Below are 21891 nucleotides of genomic sequence, written 5' to 3' on the forward strand. Positions count from 1 at the left end.
TTGTGTCTGGTTTTAAGTTACTCATGTACTTTTTGTTGCATGAAAATAAAGTCATACAGCCATTGTACCTGTCTTGTTAAACCTGTTTTGAGTGTAAAAGCTTGAAACTTGACCTAGAAGAAAAAACAATGCACCAACTCCAAGTATCAGCTTTCAAATAGAAATCATGATTACACAAAATAAATTGTGTAATCACAACAAGAGCAAACACAATGAGAACAAACATTGGAATAGCTTTTGTCAGGTCACAATTTTGAACTTTGAGTGATCAACTTTATCCAGCCAATAACTTGTAGATTCAGGATTTTAGATCAAAATAAAATTAAACAACTCAGAGAGATTCTCTGGAAAAACAGAGTTTAAACAGAGTTTATTGAGCAGAATCATATAGAAAGCAAAAAAGAATGTCACACTACACAGAATAGCAAGACAACACAAATCATCAAATTGTCCAGTTTCTATCAACCATTTGCCACATTCTTGTCAAAATAGGCCATAAGACTGTCAGAGTATCTCTGCCCCTCTGTTTATTTATAGGTGTCTTCTCTTCTGTGGTTGTTAGAGTGTCCTGTTAGAGTACCTGGTTCCCTAGCGTCATTCCGTTCCTGTTTTCTTCACACTGTTTCCAAGCCCAATAGTGAGATTAATTATTTTTCTCTTGAACTTTGTTTCTTTTTCTCCCCATTGTCTGCATCACCTCAATCAAGTTTTTTGTTAAACTCTGTTCACCTCATGCTAACAAATGAGATTGTTGGAAAAATTACCCACAAACAGTGACATTTCTACTGAACAAGTGTAAAGATATACTTATTTAGCAATTTTGCTTTGAATTTGGTGGAAATGCGGTTCTAATTCATTCTACAAGACAACAACACCATGCTGGTGTATATGGGGCACTAATGATCAATGGATGGATCCTAGTAATATCTATGAAAGATAAGAATTAATTTCAGGGCAACCAGTTGATATGATATCAGTTTTCATGTAAAATGACTACGAGTTATTATGAGTTATTTTCTTGTATATTCAAAACCTCCATTTACAGTATTAAATCTCATTCTTTTATTCTTTTACTGGACAGAGAGGACACAACTCAGTTGGTCATAGTATTTATAATTATTTATTCAATCACAATCAATAAAAATTATCAATCATTTAATCAATAAAAATCAATTTTCACTCTTTTCTCTAAAATCTTGCAGGGAGCACCTGGTTGTTGCAAGTTTGTGATTGCAAAAATAAGGTTGCATAGGTCTTCAGATAGCTCACTGTTTTAAATCATGGGATGTTTCTTTTAATGCGACATCTTTTATAGTTTCAACTGAAACAGCTGATATCAATTTGCTCTAAGTGGCAGGACTGCTTTCTAATTACTGATATATATGGTAAAATCAGCATTCTATCACCTCAGACATTTATCGAAGGTTAAGCCCTTTCTTTACAAGTGTGACTTTTAAAGTGTTATTCATGCCTTTATGTCACTTCCACAGTGGCAGACGAGTGGAGGTTGGAAGTAGGACCCAAGATGCAAGCACTGGCTGATGAGAGTGAGCTTTATTTTGTCAGTGAAGGTACAACAGCAAAGGAGGTGGCAGGAGTAGAACCGAAGATTAACTAAACTGGGCACTTTGCCACGCTTACAACTAGTGCAAAATGCTGCGGCACGATTTTTAACTAGGGATGGGTATCGTTCAGGTTTTATCCGATACCAGTACCAAACCGGTACTTTTGAAATGGTGCTTAAACGGTGCTCGAACCGGTGCTTAAAGAATGAAAAACACAAACTTTGTCCAAAAACCTCTTATGTTTAGCTGTTTTTTTTGTAAAAAGATAACAATGTTAGCATTTTCTGCAGCTATAGGGGATTTATGGCATTACTCTTGGCTGGAAGCAGTGCTTAAACAATGGGGGGAAAAAAACACCAACTTTGTCCAAAAACCTCTCATGTTTAGCTGTTTCCCACTTTTTCTTTGGTGATTTTAGCTTTTTTGGCCAGGGTGAAGGGAGTATCTGCCATCAAACAAGAAGACAGCCGCATGTAACTACGACGGTGTTTGCTAGTTCACCTTACGTGCATTAATTTAATAACGCGGTTAGCCTACTCAACGTAAATTACACACAAACAACATTCAGCTACTCACACAGAGAAGAACGGCTGCTGCTGCCATCATCATCCGTCATCATTTCTGCTACACTGGCAGGGCTAGGGGCCAGGACTCTACTCTTCAGGTTCTTGGGGGATGTTGCTAACTCCGGGTCAGATAACAGGCACCACACCCGCAGTAGATGTGCTCGGTGTGAGGTCTCGCAACAAGCTATCAAATACGGTGCATTTCTCGGCTTTTAAAAAACGCTATGCGTCGCCAGGTGTTTCATCAGATTCGAGGTGTTACCTCCTTTGCACAGTATCACAGTATCAGCTTAAAGCACTTGTTCCAGGCTGCTGAGTTTGCATATTTTGCTGTGAAGTACAGCCAGACTTTGACCGCTTCGCCTTGGGCATTTTTAATCTGTAGCTCTGCTCTAAAAGAACGTACGTACCTGGCCCCGCCTACTATCCTCGGAAACGTAAAATGATTGGCTAGAATCGAAAGTGTATCACAGCTCAGGAAAAAAAAAGCACCGAAATAAAGCACCGAAATGTGCGCTGCTTTTCGGTCTGGTTACTACCGTTTATGTCAGAATGGCACCGGATACCGGTACCCATCCCTATTTTTAACTGGCAGAAGGATATTCGACCACATCACTCCTGTTTTTGCCTCTCTACATTGGCTTCCAATTGAATTTTGGATCCATTTTAAAGTCCTTTTATTGTTTTTTAAATCTCTAAATGGTCTGGCACCTGTTTATTTGTCTGATTTGTTGAAGCCCCATGTCCCCATTCGTTCACTTCAGTCAGCTGAGCAGCTGTGGCTTTTAGTCCCTAAGTCATGGCTGAAACTTAAAGGAGACCGAGCGTTCTCTGTTGCGGCTCCGATGCTTTGGACTAACCTTGCTCTCCATATTAGACAAGCTACATCAGTGCTAGTTTTTAAGTCCACATTAAAAACCTATTTCAATTCCCTGGCTTTTATCTCTGTGGGTAACTACCATTTTTATTAATTTTATTGCTATGTCTGGTTTTTGCTATTTTATTACTATATTTATGTTTGTATTGAACAGCACTTTGGTCTACCAGGTGTATTTTTAAAGTGCTATATAAATAAAAGAGGATGATATATTTTAGCTGTTTTTATGACTTTCCACACCCTTTTGCACGGCCCATTTTTCACGTGTTCAACATTTTTTCCCTGTGTTATTCCTCATGGATAACTGTGGTTTCATTTCTTTGCATGTGTGGATTGGACGGAGTGTTACCAATATCTGGTGAGAATTTCATGTCAATAGCAGCTCTGTTGTCATCTGTAGTGTTGTTATTCATTACTTATTTTAGCCACTGTAGTTCTAATAGCAACAACTGATTAGAGAAGGTATAACATGAAAGAAAGAGGACAGTCATTTAACAACCATCACATAAAAAATTAAAATGTGAAATAAATGATTAACAATAATAGACTTCATTCGATTTCATTCAATATTAAAGAAGAACAAAAATGAATGAGTAAATAAACGTAATAAACAGAGAGAATTCAAGAGTTTCCTGCAGGTAGACGTTTGTTTTTTAAAATTAGGTGGTGGCACACTCATCTGCACTGGCTGCTTTTGAGGTCTGGTGCGGTATCTTCTGGTCCTGTCAGCACATGGATAAAAAGGAACAGTGAGCTTCAGGTGTTACTGTCATTAATCATGACTACTAATGCAAACTTTCCCTGAGTTGTAAAAAGAAATTATGTGATACTGTGAGAGGTTCTGTGGCTTTATAAGAATCGACCAACCTCAGGTAGCAATGTGTCCACATTCACCTGAGACAGAAACAAAGACTCACCATTATATTGATAGCAAGAAGAGTTGACTGTTAATGTATATACACATAGACGTATAGATACTTACTTATTAAGGATAAGAGTTGAAAGTAAAGGTCCCATGATCAGAATAACTGAAAGAAATAGAAAACAAAAAACATTGAAAGTTAAAAGTGCTAATCTTGATTAAAAATGTTTATCAACAATGGCCTGCGTGACACTTCAAAACTGGTGTACTAGCTGGAGGGGTAAATGAAAGAGTTGTAGTTGCTTTACTGGTGTGAGTTGCTGCATTTGCAGTAGTTGCTTTACTGGGAAGAGTTGCTCCAGTTGTAGTAGTTGCTTTATGGGTATTAGTTGCTCCAGTTGTAGTAGTTTGTCCACTTGTTTGAATTGCTCCTGTTGTAGTAGTTGCTTCACTGGTAAGAGTTGCTGCAGTTGTAGTAGTTTGTCCACTTGTTTGAATTGCTCCTGTTGTAGTAGTTGCTTCACTGGTAAGAGTTGCTGCAGTTGTAGTAGTTTGTCCACTTGTTTGAATTGCTCCTGTTGTAGTAGTTGCTTCACTGGTAAGAGTTGCTGCAGTTGTAGTAGTTTCTCCACTTGTTTGAATTGCTCCTGTTGTAGTAGTTGCTTCACTGGTAAGAGTTGCTCCAGTTGTAGTAGTTTCTCCACTTGTTTGAATTGCTCCTGTTGTAGTAGTTGCTTCACTGGTAAGAGTTGCTGCAGTTGTAGTAGTTTGTCCACTTGTTTGAATTGCTCCTGTTGTAGTAGTTGCTTCACTGGTAAGAGTTGCTCCAGTTGTAGGAGCTTCTACACTTGTTTGAATTGCTCCAGTTGTAGGAGCTTCTACACTTGTTTGAATTGCTCCAGTTGTAGTAGTTTCTCCACTTGTTTGAATTGCTCCTGTTGTAGTAGTTGCTTCACTGGTAAGAGTTGCTGCAGTTGTAGTAGTTGCTTCACTGGTAAGAGTTGCTGCAGTGGTCGTTGCTATAATTATGTCTGACTCTGTGAATCAAGTTAAGTAGAGATGTTAAATTAAATACATGAATTGGGTACATCAGTAGCAAAATGTAAGACTTGGGAGAAAAGGGTAACGGCTTTGCTCACTGTTTCCAACGCTCACAATGACGCATCGAAGCTCTGAGTAGTACTTGGTTCCACTGTGGCTATAAATTAATGTAGATACATCATTATTTGTGTTACAAATTGTAATTTTTTTCAATTATTTTGGTTCCCAAAGTATTCACTTTCATTCTTAAGCTTGTAAATAATTAATGGTTTATCAGATTTAAAAATATGGTGCTGTACAGTTTAGCAGAGCTCAAAGAATTTTAGTCACACAGTGCTTAATAGATTTATTCAATCACCACCTAATGTAATCTTTATGGCACAGATGTCGTATAATTTTCTATTTCTTTCTTATTAAGATGCCAAGTTATAGTCATTTTCTTGCATTGGCCAACAGCAGAATGAGAGAAGTCTGTCCATCCATCTTTTGCCTGTAGCTTCTTCAGACTGAGCTCACCTAGGTCTCATGGGCTAAGGCCTAGCCACCAGATACTCACCCTGGAGTCTCTTCCCCAAACCTGGCTCCAGGGTAGGACCCTGGTAATCCTGTCCTAGGCAGGGTGCACCTGGACCTTTGGCTTTTTGCTCAACATAAGGGGTTGTCTGAATTTAAGTGTGGCCAAAAACATGCACTTTATTTGCCTAATAAATACTAATATAATAATTGTTTATAGATGTTTTTGGCAGGTTTCTAAAATATTTATGGGGTTTTTTTGGTTTGTTTTAATGATAGCTGGTCTAATAAATTTTTTAAGTATTGTAGACATTTCCAGGACTTCATGTCATCTTCTGGCTCCAACTGTAACCTCAAAAGATGAAAAAGTTTACTGGAAAAAAGTCAGATTCGTGCAAAATTTCAAATGTGAAAATACATGTTAAAAAAAATCAAGTAAACAGGCAAACACTTCTAGACAGTGTAGATTTCATATAAAGACCAACATCAAAACAGGTCATTTTATAAAATCTGCAAGAAGTTCACTCTTAAAAAAGTTTACACTTCAACACAGCCAAGCTTTCTTATACTTTCTTTAAGCAGTCTCAAGGAATGGTTCTCCGGGCTTCTTGAAGGACAGTCAAAGCTCTTTTTTGAATATCGGCTACCTTCTGATCCATTCTCTGCCAAGGTGATCCCACACTGCTTCTGTAATGTCGAGGCCTGGGCTCTGGGGCGCAAATTGATGACTGACAGTTTTCCTTGGAGAGTTTTTTACTGCAATGTGTTTGGGATTATTGTTGTACTCAAAAATGAATTTGTTGTTAACCAGACACTTTTCAAATGGCTTTGTGTTGTTGAGCAAAATCTGCTGATACTTTTCTGTATTCTTAACTCCTTCACTTTTGACCACACACGTGGTGCCAAACCATAATAGAGATGTCAGTATTTTTGCAAATAGCCATAGGTACCACTGTTGTACCTCTCTCCTGACCACCTCCATCAAATTTGGATTAATAACTGCTTTTTAGTGCAGTTCTTTTGCAGTTTGGTATACATCGGCCCTTTTTGTCTGTGTTTTGAGTAGAAAGCTCAACTGAATGGCTAGATGCAAACCATGATTTTCAAATAATATTCATGTACTTTCGATAGATTTTTAAGCCTGTAAAATAATTAAGGGTGCACCGCACATCAAGCTTAGACATTCAAAGTTTGAGTCTCATAGCTATCTGAGAATCGTCTTGTTGGTGCAAAAATACTATTTTATTTCTGTCAAACTATGTTATCTTTGGCATTTTTTATGGAATCAATTAAAGAAATAGAAAAAAATTATGTGTTTTTGAAACAGGATGCTAGTATAGCAAAGAGCCTAAAGATACAACTCGCTATAGGGGAGTACAGCTAGATACTTACTACTTCCTTGAGTTGGGATGTAGCCATAATGCTTTGATAATTCATAGGTCATTACTCTGGAAATGGTCAGGTACAAGGGCTAAACTGAAAATTTGTGAAAAACCAGCCAATGTGTTAAGAAAACTTTAAAAGACCTCCAGAAAACCTGGAGAACACTTACTTAGAAAATAAGAAAACCCTTCCACTCGAAACCTCCTTATAAGCAAAATATGAAATAAGAGCTAGTCAGGACTTTTGCACAGTACTGTATAAATCAAGTTACTTACTTGGAGTCTGCCTGTATAACAAAGCAGAATGGATGGCTTCCACCATATTCTCTTACAGACGGCATCCATCTCAGACTGAACTGCCCTGGTCCCGTTTTAATCACAGTTACATTAGATGGACCGGTGAACAGCAGCTCAGAGATCCTTCAGCAAACAGAAAAGCAAAACACCAAAATACAAAGATGTATTATGAATTCAATATTAGATGTAATAGAGACAAATAATATCATTCCTTTGTCACATTCTTCGCTGCCTTGAGAAATCAGATTGCTCAACTAATCACCTGGAAAATCATTACCAACTTCCAGAGATGATTTGTAGAGATATATCTCTAACAAGTTCAGCCCTGGAGATCTTATTAACCTTTCCCTTTCACTTACAACAAACCACATTTTCATGCCTTACACTGGCCCTTCAAAAAAAAACAACTTTTTTTTTTCAAATAATGCTACCAGACACATCTCTTTCCAATAAAATGATGAGTTGAAGGTGGTGTGACTTTCATTTTGGTGGGGGAGGACCCCTTTCTGCAAGCTGCACTACATGAGGGACATCTCCATTAGGAGGCAAGATAAAGATCAATAGTTTACATGTTAATAGTGAAATAAATGTATATTAAAAAATACTTGTATGTGCATGAATATGTTAAGAAGCATATTTGATTGTTTGTTCTACTTTTTAAAATTTATTTATACAGTAAAACTGTTAATTTTCATTCGTTGCCTCAAGGCAACACTGCGCAGTTAGCCCAATTTTTTTCAGGCAATATAATGCATTTGCATATGTTTGTAGAGATGTGTTTGTGTGCATTTATATGATCATAGTCAATGTTTTTTACTTTACAATCTACTCATAATTACAGGACATGGATGTAAATACCTTTTATCTAAGGAAACCAAGGGAATGTGCACTTTCTGTCCTCAGAAAGTGAGGACAGTGAGCTTTCAGGGAGTGAAATTGAAGTAGAGGAGTGGATCCCTGAATGAGGTTTGCGGGACACTTAGGAGCTCAGGGGTCAGTCGGTAAAGTAACTGTGTCTGTGTGTGTGTGCTAGTGCCCACATAGCAAGCAGGTCTGGCCAGGATCTGGTATCAAGTCGGCACTGCTGGCCGACTTCTGGTATGATAAGACGTATGTCATCCAGATATGGGCCAGGCCTGGCATAGATGGCACTGTCTATGTGATGGCATGCCATATCTGGCTTGATCGTGGCTTGGTTTATGTGGCCCAGGCCTACAGAAAACAGGTCTGGCCCAGATCTGGCATCAAGCTGGCACTTCTGACTGACTGGTGTTTTGGCAGAGTGTATGCCAACCAGATGTGTGCCAGGTCTGGCAATGACGCCACTGTTTATGCGATGGCATGCCATATCTCAGGTGGTAGAGCAGGTTACAAACTGATCGGAAGCTTAGCGGTTCGATCCCTGGCTCCTCCAGTCTGCATGTCAAGAGTGTGAACGTGTATGAATGTAGTTAGGAAGCATTCAGTTAAGCAAAAGTGGGTGAATGTGGCATGTTGTACAGAGCAGTTTGAGCAATCTAGGAGAGTAGAAAAGCGCTATATAAAAATCAGTCCATTCACTGTCTGAACAGAGTTTCGGCATGTTACTTTTGCACTGTTTTGCATGTTCTGGCACATGTTGTTATTGCATGGCTTGATTAAGGTACACATTAGGCTGACATCTGGGGCCAGAGCTGAAACCGTTACGGGCCAGCAGTGTGTCTACAACTGGCCCGTGGCTGCACACCACCTACAGATGGCCCACATACCGCAATGAATGATGGCCCTTTGGTGGCCCAGATCAGGTTTGCCAGAGGTAATCCATATGTGGGCCAGCACAGGACAACCAGGGTGTCTGAAACTGGCCTTGTGCTGGCCCATGTGTGGGCCACCACTGGCAAACCAGGTCTGGGCCACCAAAGGGCCGTCATTCTTTGCGGTATGTGGGCCATGTGTAAGCACATTGTGTGGACCAGATCCGTGCCATACCAATTTTGCTGTGTGTGTGCGTGTGTGTGTGGACGTGTATTACTTATTATTGTGGGGACACAAATTTGTTTACACACTCCCATTGTGAGGTCTCGCCTACTTTATGGAGACAAATTGCAAGGTAAATCATTTAATTTTAAGGTGAAAGTTGAGTCAGGGTTAGGGTAAGATTCAGGCAGGGACTTGTGATGGGTAGAGTCAGGATAAATCACCAGGAAATGAATGTAAGTTAATGTAATGTCCCGAAAAGTGATGGAAACACAATGTGTGTGCGCGCGCACGCATGCATGGGGTTAGGGTCAAATGTTGGATGTATTTTGGTGTTTTATTGTTCTGTGAAATGTTTACATTGTTTATTTCTTGTTTATTTATTTGTTCATCCTTGTTGTACTAATACAACTTATTATGGAATAACTTGGCATTTTACTACCCTTGTTGCACAGTGTTGCCTTGAAGCAACAAACCAATATTTGCTTTGGGGGGGGGGCAGGGTGTCAAATTTTATGATTGATATATTATTAGGGACCCTAAAGCTCCCCCAAAATAGGGTGAAATATCATTTTCTCAAAAAATTAAAAAGTCATGCAGTAGAGGGTTAAGCAGTCTCAAGGAATAGTTCTCCGGGCTTCTTGAAGGACAGTCAAAGTTCTTTTTTGAATGTCGGCTACCTTCTGATCCATTCTCTGCCAAGGTGATCCCACACTGCTTCTGTAATGTCGAGGCCTGGGCTCTGGGGCGCAAATTGATGACTGACAGTTTTCCTTGGTGAGTTTTTTACTGCAATGTGTTTGGGATTATTGTTGTACTCAAAAATGAATTTGTTGTTAACCAGACACTTTTCAAATGGCTTTGTGTTGTTGAGCAAAATCTGCTGATACTTTTCTGTATTCTTAACTCCTTCACTTTTGACCACACACGTGGTGCCAAACCATAATAGAGATGTCAGTATTTTTGCAAATAGCCATAAGTACCACTAGAGCTGGGCGATATAAGATTTTTTCATATCACGATATGTTTTTTTCATTTCAGGCGATAACGATATCTATCACGATATAAGCCAAATAACTATATTTGTAAGATTTAAATGTGCCGTTGCTCACAAGTAAAATGTGAAATAATCAGCAGCTTGTTTTTATTTAAATATTTATTTCCCATAATAAGTTCAACAGGGTAGATGTACTTAAGGAACATGAGACTTTTTCAGATAAATAAAGGCAAATATTGCAAACTACACAAAAGGCAGCTGCTAAAGCATTTAAGTTTCAAAATAGAACAAACGAAACAGACTACTAAATTGTCAATTCCACTTAGAAACAAAATATTAATTCTAAAAATAAATCTTAGTTTGTTTTACAGAAGAACAGACAAAACTGACTAACTTTTGTCAATATCAAATAAATTGAGAACTAAAAGGAAATTCTCAATCTCTCCTTGTTGTATAGCATAGCTTTTCAAACAGTTTTAACAGTTACTTTAGTCTGACAAAAGCCGAATGACGAATTAGCGCTTCCAGTCAGAGACTGAGGCTACGTCCATACGTACACGGGTATTTTTGAAAACGGAGATTTTCCGTTTTCGTTTAAAAAAATAATCCCGTCCACACATAAAGGGAGAAATGAAGGAAAACGCTGCTATGAACATGCAGGTGGCGCTAGATTCCTAACCGTGCAGAAATGTTGGCCAATCAGAAGTCTAGAAGCCTCGGTGGGAAAAAGTAAACAAAGCTGGGGCATAGAAGCAGAACCGAGTCGTATGTGTGGAGGGACAGTAACTGTGTGTATATGTAAGCATTTAAACACTGCAGAGAGTAGAATTAACAGTAACAGTATTGTAGAAATTCATTTCACCGAAACAATAACGTGGCGCACAGTGTGACGTCAAAAAATGCGCACACCTTTGACGCTGCGTTTTCTCCGTTTTTCTAGTCCACACGTAAATGCAAAAACGGAGTTTTTAAAAATCTTCGTTTTCAGTGACCAAAAACGCAGTTTACGTGTGGACGAAAGGTGCAAACGCATAGAAAAATCTGCGTTTTCAAAAATACCCGGGTACGTGTGGACGTAGCGCATGCACCAGTTTATTGTATTTCCAGACTTGCTTTCGGCACAATTTACAGTGCACGCTACTCTGTTTTTTGTCAGACTTGAAATAGCCGAAATACCTTCACACTACGGAACTTCAATGGCTCTTCCGTTCGACAATCTCTCCGGCATTGGAACCATCATCTGTTTTCTCTTCGGTAACCTTCGGTCACGCTCGGTTGATTTTTCTAGTCGGCACACTCATTTCCTCCATTACCCGGGCGGTACGGTGGCTGGCTGCTTCCCAAACAAATACACATGTGCGGCTTGGCACTTGTGCTGTACGTAACAAGTCACGTGACGTGACGCTGCGGCTGTGATTGGTTCGGCTCTGCGCTACTTAATTTGGATTGGCCGTTCTTTTTTTTTTCTTTTTTAAGAGGACAAGAGCGGCGAGGTCTATCGCGATAGTTTAATTTTTCTATCGAGAAAAGGTTATATCGCGATACATATCGTTATCGTTCTATCGCCCAGCTCTAGGTACCACTGTTGTACCTCTCTCCTGACCACCTCCATCAAATTTGGATTAATAACTGTTTTTTTAGTGCAGTTCTTTTGCAGTTTGGTATACATCAGCCCTTTTTGTCTGTGTTTTGAGTAGAAAGCTCAACTGAATGGCTAGATGCAAACCATGATTTTCAAATAATATTCATGTACTTTCGATAGATTTTTAAGCCTGTAAAATAATTAAGGGTGCACCGCACATCAAGCTTAGACATTCAAAGTTTGAGTCTCATAGCTATCTGAGAATCGTCTTGTTGGTGCAAAAATACTATTTTATTTCTGTCAAACTATGTTATCTTTGGCATTTTTTATGGAATCAATTGAAGAAATAGAAAAAAATTATGTGTTTTTGAAACAGGATGCTAGTATAGCAAAGAGCCTAAAGATACAATTGAAAACTCGCTATAGGGGAGTACAGCTAGATACTTACTACTTCCTTGAGTTGGGATGTAGCCATAATGCTTTGATAATTCATAGGTCATTACTCTGGAAATGGTCAGGTACAAGGGCTAAACTGAAAATTTGTGAAAAACCAGCCAATGTGTTAAGAAAACTTTAAAAGACCTCCAGAAAACCTGGAGAACACTTACTTAGAAAATAAGAAAACCCTTCCACTCGAAACCTCCTTACAAGCAAAATATGAAATAAGAGCTAGTCAGGACTTTTGCACAGTACTGTATAAATCAAGTTACTTACTTGGAGTCTGCCTGTATAACAAAGCAGAATGGATGGCTTCCACCATATTCTCTTACAGACGGCATCCATCTCAGACTGAACTGCCCTGGTCCCGTTTTAATCACAGTTACATTAGATGGACCGGTGGACATCAGCTCAGAGATCCTTCAGCAAACAGAAAAGCAAAACACCTATTTACAAAGATGTATTATGAATTCAATATTAGCTGTAATAGAGACAAATAATATCATTCCTTTGTCACATTCTTCGCTGCCTTGAGAAATCAGATTGCTCAACTAATCACCTGGAAAATCATTACCAACTTCCACAGATGATTTGTAGAGATATATCTCTAACAAGTTCAGCCCTGAAGATCTTATTAACCTTTCCCTTTCACTTACGTAGAGTTTGTTGACTCTGCAGCGATGTTAATTTCCAGAGTCTGATTGGCCCTGTTGTAGAGCTGAGCACCGTTGGCTGGTGTTGGAGACAGGAACTTGGGCAAAAATTCTCCTTCCGCACAGGATGTCGCAGCAGTAGTCACTGAAACAATACATAAAACAAATTTGTAAGTCATACTGACATTTTTATACTGAAATAAACTGCCCACTTCAGGTCAGGGATGCGTTACTACCCAGGTGGTGGAGTATAAGAGGTCTTGCTCATGAGTGAGGACCTAGTGGAGAATATAGACTGACAGGTTTTGGGTACACCAATGTGTTGTGGTGAAGAGAGCTGAGCATGAATGTGAAGCTGTCAGTTTACCAGTGACTCTATTTTACTATCCTCAGCTAGATTGCAGATATAAGCGGTTAGAAATTAGTTTTCTTCAAAGGGGGCTGGGCTCTACCTTAGGGGAGTACAGCCTTTAATCTTCCTATTGAAAGCAGCCAATTGTGATGGTCCGGGTATGGGTAGGTGACTGGGGTGAGTCTGGACTTCTCTCCTAAAGTCATTTTAAAATGACTTTACTTGGCCCCTTTAAATCAGTGTAGTCTGTAATAGGAAATGATGTCATCACTAGACAGGAAGTCAGTGATTTGAGGAGGCTTGTGCAGCATGGTGACCTTAGCTAATTAAACCCAGTGGCATCCACATATTTTCTGCAAATTTCATGATACAAACAGATGATTTATGCTTGCAATCGTTCATTGAGTTACACAAACTAAAGGTGCAAGCAATTCATTACAGCTAGAGTTGTTATTATCATAATTTAATATGTATGAAGTAAACCATCCCCTTACAGTCAACTCCCAGCTTTGTGTTTTTAATGAAACTGTAGAGGCTTGAATTCTTTTTGTCAGTGTCTGTCTTAAGTTAATAAGTGACACAGTTTAAGCTAGTGATGCAACCTTGGAAAGACAATGTTTTCACTCCCTGTGAAGATCAGCCCAAACATATACAATATTTTAAATTCAGTGCATATCACTGATGTTGCCAAATTTATAAAATTTAAATATTTATAAAATATGAAAACATTATAATATAGACATATACCTCTCAAAATAAATTGGAGTGGCACTTTGCTGATAGCATCATTGGTCGTTATTTTTGTCTCTGTCCCATTAGTTTGAGTCAGTGTGATGTTCTTTATGGGAAAGTCCTCCATCATCAGCTGTACTACATACAAGCCTTCAGTAGTGCTGTTGGTGGGGCTGAATGACAGAGTACAAGATGACTGCAAGAGGACAGAAAAAGGACATGTGGTCAAAGTAGCCTAATAAGTTAGTTTTGGGCCAACTATCCTCTAAATGAAAGCCATACTCACTGGTAAAATGGTAAGGAAAGATGACAAATTGCACGGCTGACACTCTGATGTGTTTCCAAATCTGCATTTAACCTCGTCCCCATCAGGATCAAACATCAACAAGGTGAAATTCATCTGACAGTTTGAAGGAACTCTGTGAATTATAAATATCCACTTAATTAAGAAGCTCAACTGGAACAGTTTTAGGTTAGCAACTTTACTGAAGAGCAGTAAGTTTTTACTGAGCTTATTCATGGCCACTAAACATGAAGTTAGTAGTTTCTCTTTGGTGTCAAAAAGGTTTGTTAGTCAGCAGTCATTGGATTGACCAATGGACTGGAAAAGTACAAAGCACTCAGAGAAGCTCTAAGAAGAAGAATTGTACATTGGGAAGGTTACGTGGAAGCATTTCGAAAAAATACAGATTCCAATATCTGTGTTGATATGTAGATGTTGATGTAACGATAGGGTTTACCAGCATGGGGCACTGTATTTAAGAAAGCTCACGAATGCCTCGGGGGGAGCACATAAAAGAAGACTGGTCTGTGATGTTGCATAATGATTAGTGATGGGATTTCCGGCTCTTTTTAGAGAAACGGCTCTTTCGGCTTCGAACCGGCTCTTCAGGTTGTTTTGTTGCTTTAATTAATTTATTATTAACAACAATATAAAATTATGCACAAAAGGAATTACTAATGTTAAAAAAAGTGGTTTTATTTATATATGTTTATATATAAATATTTACCGTGACCCCTAAAGACAAAGCACGTACAAACTCCAAAAAACATTTCTAGCATTAACTGAACTTCAAAAGCAGAGCTGCCTAGATCACTTAAATTACATATGAAAGCATATGTATATGGTTTGTGTATTTATACACAAGCACTCATATATATGCAAATTAAAAAAAAAAAAAGTTCATTTACCTGTTACTACCACACACCAAATCCGGTCATTGGTACTTGCTGGCTTGTGTAGCCACTTGGTAACAAAAGCGCAAAACTGCGCCGAGCATCCTGGAGCACTTCTGTTGTGTTTTGTACGTGTTTTGAGTTTTTATGTGCTTTGCGGTTTGTACGTGCTTTGTCTGTAGGGGCCACCGTAAATATACTTCTATTTATTCACTCCGTATAAAATGTAATAAATAAATCATATAATACAAAAACCAACTATTCACAGTTCAACTTTTAACTATTTAAATTTTCAGCTTTTTCCTTTTAAACAAATTTAAAGTGAAACAACACAAAACACTTGTCCCTGGCTCTCTTTCTCTGTCTCCCTCCTGCTCTGTTCCTGTGCTACTGAGAGTGTAACTACTGCCCCTCCCCCCTCTTCCCAGCGCAAAGCACAAGGCTCGCGTGTGGAGTGAAGCGGGAAAAAAGTGTGAGAGAGAGGGTGAGAGAAAAAAAAAACAAACAAAAAAACCCCCACGGCTCGCGATAAGGAGCCGGCTCGCGTCGTTCACTTCAAAGGTCCGGCTCTAAGAGCCATTTCGTTCGCGACCGACACATCACTAATAATGATGTTAATAAAAATGTTTGGAGCAGTAGTTCGCAAAGCATAAGTGGATGCTGTGTTATTTTTGACAAGTGCTATAAAGGCAACACAATATGATCAATTCAAACAACAGCATGTATGTGCAAGTTATTTGGATATTTCACCATTTTATAAAGATTTGGAGGAAGACCCAAATGGTCACCCTCAGATCGGAAGAAAGTGGTTAGGATGTACAGGAATGACCCAGTAATCACCTAGGTTCAAGCCTGACATGAATTGACAAAGTGTTTACCATGAAAGAAGCCCCTGGTCTAAAATCCACAACTTCAAGTTCCAAGACAACCTCACTGACGAACCAAATGCCTTCTGGAGAAGAGTTTTAGGGTCAGATGATGCAAAGACTGAGCTATTTGGCTTCAAAGAAAAGCAGTATGTGTGGAGGAGTAAAGGTAAGGCTTTCAAACTTAAGAACACTCCTAGGTTGTAGCATCATACTCTGGAATTGTTTTGCTTCCTGGTATATTGCACAAAGTGAATAGAAGAAGGTGGACTACCTCCAAAACAAGATATTCTAGTTGTGTTGCAAATAAAACAGATGCAGATGTCAGTACAGCCCAGACAAATGTGAAATGTTGTAATTTAATTTTAGGATAAATTGCACTATATAAAAGCACAGAGAGGGCCAAATCTAAAACACACACACACACACACACACACACACACACACACACACACACACAACGGTTTAAAGCTTTCAGCTGTAAAACAGTGACTCAAACAGTCAGCAAACTTACATCATAACTGGCAGGATGGTGGTCTGTGGAGATGAATTTTCTTTGCAAGTGTCGGAGCGGGTCCTCAGGTCTATCAGTGCTTCAGTTGTGATGTTGCTCATGACTCCATTCATCTCGTTAGCACCAGAAGTCAAGTTACTGGCATACATCCAATTATCACCATGCAGCCTTCAGTAGAAATTTGTTGGAGATTGAGTTTTCACTATGTTGCATGGTGTATATTAGGTATGTATTATACACTAGGAAAATCAAACCTAATGTAAAATGTGTTATTAAATCATCAGAGTCAATCGCTTACTTTTCTTTTAATAAAGTTCATGTTTAGTTGAAATATTAAAGTTTAAGAGAAGGTTATTCCTAAGATGTACTCACATAACCAGGTGCACATCATTGTCAGGAACCTCACCATAATAGATTTCCTCCATCTGGCACCACTCTCCACTGATTTCACTGATTTTGTTTAGCACATTTTCACAGCTGTTATTTTGGCAGTTATACAAGGAAGCATTGTAGCAGTAGCGGTTATTCAGTGTATAACGAACAGTCAGCTGTGGAAAAACAGCCAGTATGCTTTTACTAAAGGACAAGAAAATTTAAAAAAGTAAGCACATTTTACAAAAGAAAGCACACATACCATAACAGATCCATTATCAGCGTATTTTGTGTAGTATGTAGCTGTGCCATAAAATCCAGGATGCTGGTTGCTCAAGAAGTCAAAAGCCTGTGTTCTGCAAACCACGAAGAAGAGCAGCGGCAGCACAGAGCGCGACATAGTGAGTCTGTTTGTCTGTGGACAAGATAAGATGCACTTTTATCCTATGCTGAGAAATTACTGTTACAACAGCCAAAATATCAAAATCAATGAAATATATAAAATATTACAGCTCAAAATAGCTCAAAGAGGTTAAAGAGGGGACGAAATACAAAAATTACAAGAGGTGAAAATAGAAAAACAATACCTCGCTAAACCACTTGAGTAAAACCTCGCTAAGCAAAATAAGCAACTGAAGTCATTTATTTGTAACTACAAAGACAGCCTCTTTCTGACTGACTCATGTATTTTTAACATGGCACGTGATTTAGTTTACAGTATACAAGATTTTATTCCACATCAGTGAGAATTTCCATAACTAGCCTGCAGGACTGAGGTCAGCAATGACAAATACTAATGTGCTGTGATTGCCTAATACAGGCGACAGAAATTAGTTTTATTTGTACGTAATATGTTTGTCAAATGTTTTCTTTTGCCTAACATTTGATTTGATTGGTCAAATGTTTGTATTTTAATCTTTTCAGTCATTTTTCAAACAACTGCATTACCTGCATGTCTTTTGTGGCTGTTCAGTGAATTAATGTGAATTTCTGTGATAATTTCTGTGCAGACTTGTGATCAGTGAGAATAATTTAGGTTTTAAACACTGATATAATTACCTGATTTGCAGCCGCTGTGTATGTTTCAATATTTATCCTGCATAAATGTGGCACTATGCTTACTTACAAATTGACTTTAATTATTTCACTCCAAACTGTTAGCAGAATATTGTTACCTCTCAATAAGGTGGGTCTTATTGAGAGGTAAATACAGCATGTGAAAACACCTAATGCAATAAGGTGTTTATTCAGTTATGTTAAATAGTATTTTGTGTGTTTTTCTTTAGATAAGACAGCGAGACTTCGGTAAAGGGGTCTTTATGTCTTTTGTCCTTGACAAAGTGACACCAGCGACACCATGAAATGCTTGATCAGCACCCTTCAACGCACTTGGTCCCCACATTGTCAACATACATCAACACTTTATGTATACACGTTTTTAACCTAGAGCTTCACTGTTTCCTAAACAAACTCACACAGTGAGTTTAGTGTGAAAAGCGAAACTAAAACACAAAGCTGGTAAAGAGGGCACACATGGCTCTCTCCAGGCGCCCTATTGCAGTTTCTTGAACCAGAGTTTAGAGAAATTCCTGCTTTTATATAAAAGAAAGAGATGTTAACTTGATCCAGAAACCATGGTTACTGACTCTGTGAATTTAAGCTGCTCGCTGAAGGTTTTCTTCAATATACTCTGAGTCTCTCTCTGAGTCCTCCCCTCCTGCTGCATCTGAGCTACCTATCTGACACTGATTCCTCATAAATGATGTTAATTCTATATTTTTTGTAGTTATGAACATGAACAGTTTTATAATTAATTATTAATGTGGTTTTATTATCAGTCCCAAATAATAATACTGGGAAAATGTGTCACATTTAAGGATTTGAAGATGGTATAGTTTTATTTACTTATTTTTTGAGTGAAGATACTGAAACTTGTTCACAGATCAGATTCACTCATTACTCAATGAGATCAGACGTTTCCAAAGGTAAACTGACTTGTGCGCACATCTGCCCCCAAGTTTTTCATCATTTTGTTCTGCTTGTGGTTTTGTCAGTGGCTGAATTCGAATTTATAAGTAATTTATAAGTAATTTGAAGGTAACCTCAACCTTTAGGTCTTTGGGCTTTAAAAAGAAAGAAAAACAGAAATCACTCTCAGGGAGCGGCAGCTACCTGCTTTCACTGGTTGAAGGTGAGGGGAGGAAGGCATGGGAAGACGCCCAACGGATTTACTTTACCAAATTGACCATCCCAGCCTTGCCGTAATGGTCTATTTGATTCACCTTTTATTGTTTATTTTATTTTCACTTGCTAAATACGGGACAGACCTGACTGGGGAAAAGAAAGGGGAGAAAGAAAGAGGGAAAGAAAAACAGCGGGGAAGAGGCACGGGGCAAAAAACAAAAACCAACAAAATAAGCAGACAAAAAATACATATATCGATCACCTATCAACATAATAAACAACATTACGATGATCTATGGGAATGTAACAGTAAATACTAAATATTAAACATTATTGTGCAGCACATAAGATCGACAGCACGTAAGATCGACAGACAGAGGTAGGAGCCAAAAAGGGTGTAGTTTGTGTGTGTGAGCACCCGTGTGTACACCTGTGAACATGAGCGCGCTTGTATTTAAAAGGTTCCTTCATGTAATGATCTGCTATAAGGTTATTAAGATAAGACGGCACCTGATTATTCATACCTTGTATTTGAGGAGAAGGATTTTAAATTTAAAATTTTTTAAATGTTAAATTCTTCATTTAACAGGGAGCCAATGAAGAACAGCCAGTGTGGAAGAAATCTGCTCTCTCTTTCTGGATCAAGTACTTTTCAGGACAATTTTAGGACATGCCAAAAGCAAGAAAGCAGTTAAACAACTTTTGTATAATGTATACACTGAAGGACATATCCTGGTCAACAATGACTCCAAGATTCCTCACAGTGTTACTTGATGCCAAGCTAATTTCATGACCCCTGAGTGTAAATGTCATTCCAGTCCCATCGCCAACATTGAAATAATTACTGAAAAGCAATGCATTCTTTACATTCCAGTCATCAAGACTTTGTGTGCCCAAGAGCATGTTTAAAATTAATTGGAAATTGAGCTTTTTTCATAAACCAAACACAATAAAGACATGATTTTATTGTTAGTTCCCAACGAGTCAAGCGCTGGTGTTTTGCGAAAGGTGTGGCATCACAGACAGATGTTGGTAAAGATATCTTTGCGCTCTGGGATTTTTTGTGCAACGATAGGATTTCACTGGGTTTCATATTGAGAATGTTCAGCCCATTAGGTACTCTTAATATCAACATGCAGGCACATGTACATTACTTTTTAACGACCAGTGTTTAGCAAACATAATCCAACCAGGAATGAAAAACAAAACCAAGACAGCATTCTTCTGGAAGACAGTTCTGTGATTCAAACTTGAACTAACTTTACAGCAGCGAACTGCAATTAATTTTTTAAAATCTGTTGTCAAGTCCATGATATTTTATCTTAAATTAAGCTTGCTCTGTTTGGCATTAATCCCATATTATCCCGTATGAAGTTTGAGTTTGGTCAGATCATTTCAGACTTCAAGCCATAGTTTTTCCACACCACCAATCAGCTGTTGACCAAATACAGTTGGCATGGCTCTGTTGTGGATAAAGTTTTCAGTAAGCTTGTGTCAGGCTTATGTGAGTGGCAAGTAAAGGGCATCTCTTATACTGTTAATGATGCATACATATTGGGAGAAGGTTGATCTGATATCCTCGTGTTGGTGTTGTTCCCAGATCATCATACTAAATGTTGTTCCAGGATCAACATTGCAAGTGACCAATCAGAATGTTGTGACGTCATACTTTTGCGACTTCGGGAAAAACCGGCATAAAACAAAAAACTGTACTTAAGCTGCGTGAAACCGCCTCTGTCCGCCGATCAACAGACCCTAACCCTAACCGTAACCCTTTAATAAACAGTAAGCAGAATTGATATTGTCCTTGCAACATTGGAATTTCATAAATGCACGAATGGCTTGGCGCGCAAAGGAATAACGTCACAACAATGTGATTGGTCACTTGCAATGTTGAACCTGGAACAACATTTTCATGATGGTCTGGGAACAACACCAACACGAGGATATCAGATCATCCATTGGGAGAATATCTGGGCTCCCACACGATTGGTGGGTCTACTGAAAATTTCAGCTCTTGTGAGTATTTCTATAGATACTGTCTAGTTACAAAAATGTGAATCTAGGTGTTACGACTGTTGTTGTAATTTTAATATGTAAATCTGAGTGTGCAGGTGCTTCTCCATGATTGGTGCATCCAGAGTGAACGGATCATACCGGTTGGCTAATGACCGGGAGGCAGCACATAAGAAGAGACCGCCATGGACTGCCAGGGGATTCATCCTCAGCCCAACCCAACCGGCAGACTGTGTTCACTGTTTAGCAATGTTTGTTTAATGTAGGAGCATGTAAGGGTGGACCGCCTTTTTGTTTGAATACAGTTTTCTCCTGTTTTTGTTAGGTAGGGAGGTAAGTCATTGTCGTTTGGTTTAATTCTTTTGAATAGGTAAGTTTGATTTACCCCGGAGATCCCTTTTGTTTGTTTTTTTGGCCTTGGGCTCACCCCCAAGTTATAACTTGCTCCCTTCCTTTGTTTCTAAATTCACTCATTGTAAATAAATCACTGCCAAAAAGTATTATTTGCGTGATGTGCTGCTTGGGGTTGGACAGGGATGGATCGCCCTTATGTTATGGTCGGGCCACGCCTAGACGGGCCATAACACTAGGTCTAACTCCCTCGCTTTTGCCATGCATATTCCTGTTGCATAATGAATCTCTGAATGTTTTGGAGAGTCGCCCTGATATAACCTGCTAGCAAGGCACCAGAGCCTCTATAATTTTGTCACTCCTATATAATAGTTTGTCAAATTTAGATGATTATTACACTTTTTATGTTATCACCTACCTACAACTACAAATATTTCACATGATTAATTCACTGTTACATCCCAGTACCCAACTGGGGTAAGTTGCAACACAAAATCTGTATTTTACCGACTTTTAAAAATCTTCTTGGTGTTCATCAGTGCAAAAAAGCACTTGCCTCAGTCAAACATACTCAGTTAAAAAGAAAGTCATCATAGGAA

At 38.7% G+C, this 21891-nt stretch overlaps 1 protein-coding gene across 2 annotated transcripts; it reads right to left on the reverse strand.

The window, feature by feature from the left end:
* Positions 1 to 383: 383 nt before the first annotated feature.
* LOC147335059 (uncharacterized) lies at positions 384 to 17388 on the reverse strand. 2 transcript variants are annotated; one of them, XM_086275669.1, is made up of 14 exons: positions 17329 to 17388; positions 17004 to 17156; positions 16742 to 16917; positions 16370 to 16537; positions 14100 to 14232; positions 13829 to 14009; positions 12733 to 12874; positions 12353 to 12496; positions 7083 to 7226; positions 5010 to 5068; positions 4179 to 4907; positions 3991 to 4036; positions 3876 to 3902; positions 384 to 3730 (listed from the first exon to the last, which is right to left on the reverse strand). In XM_086275669.1, the coding sequence occupies exons 2-13, from the start codon at positions 17139 to 17141 to the stop codon at positions 3899 to 3901; spliced, it is 2064 nt and encodes a 687-aa protein (XP_086131795.1). In that variant the 5' UTR covers positions 17142 to 17156; positions 17329 to 17388; the 3' UTR covers positions 384 to 3730; positions 3876 to 3898. The 2 variants fall into 2 exon arrangements, with proteins under 2 accessions (XP_086131795.1, XP_086131788.1); XM_086275662.1 differs by lacking the exons at positions 384 to 3730; positions 3876 to 3902; positions 3991 to 4036 and having other exon boundaries at positions 4102 to 4907.
* Positions 17389 to 21891: the final 4503 nt, after the last annotated feature.

Source organism: Aulonocara sp. 'chitande type north' Nkhata Bay, linkage group LG3, assembly GCF_057382095.1.
Source record: "Aulonocara sp. 'chitande type north' Nkhata Bay isolate Kocher_YH1m ecotype deep benthic linkage group LG3, A_spYH_male_GT1.1, whole genome shotgun sequence".
Lineage (NCBI taxonomy): Eukaryota > Metazoa > Chordata > Actinopteri > Cichliformes > Cichlidae > Aulonocara > Aulonocara sp. 'chitande type north' Nkhata Bay.

Excerpts from the sequence above, each read along its gene's own strand:
- LOC147335059 (XM_086275662.1), bottom strand. The coding sequence starts at position 17,141 with ATGTCGCGCTCTGTGCTGCCGCTGCTCTTCTTCGTGGTTTGCAGAACA. Across the intron at positions 16,918-17,003 it reads CTGATAATGGATCTGTTATG|CTGACTGTTCGTTATACACT; the intron begins GTATGTGTGCTT and ends GTTTTTCCACAG. Across the intron at positions 14,010-14,099 it reads CTTTCCTTACCATTTTACCA|TCATCTTGTACTCTGTCATT; the intron begins GTGAGTATGGCT and ends GTCCTCTTGCAG.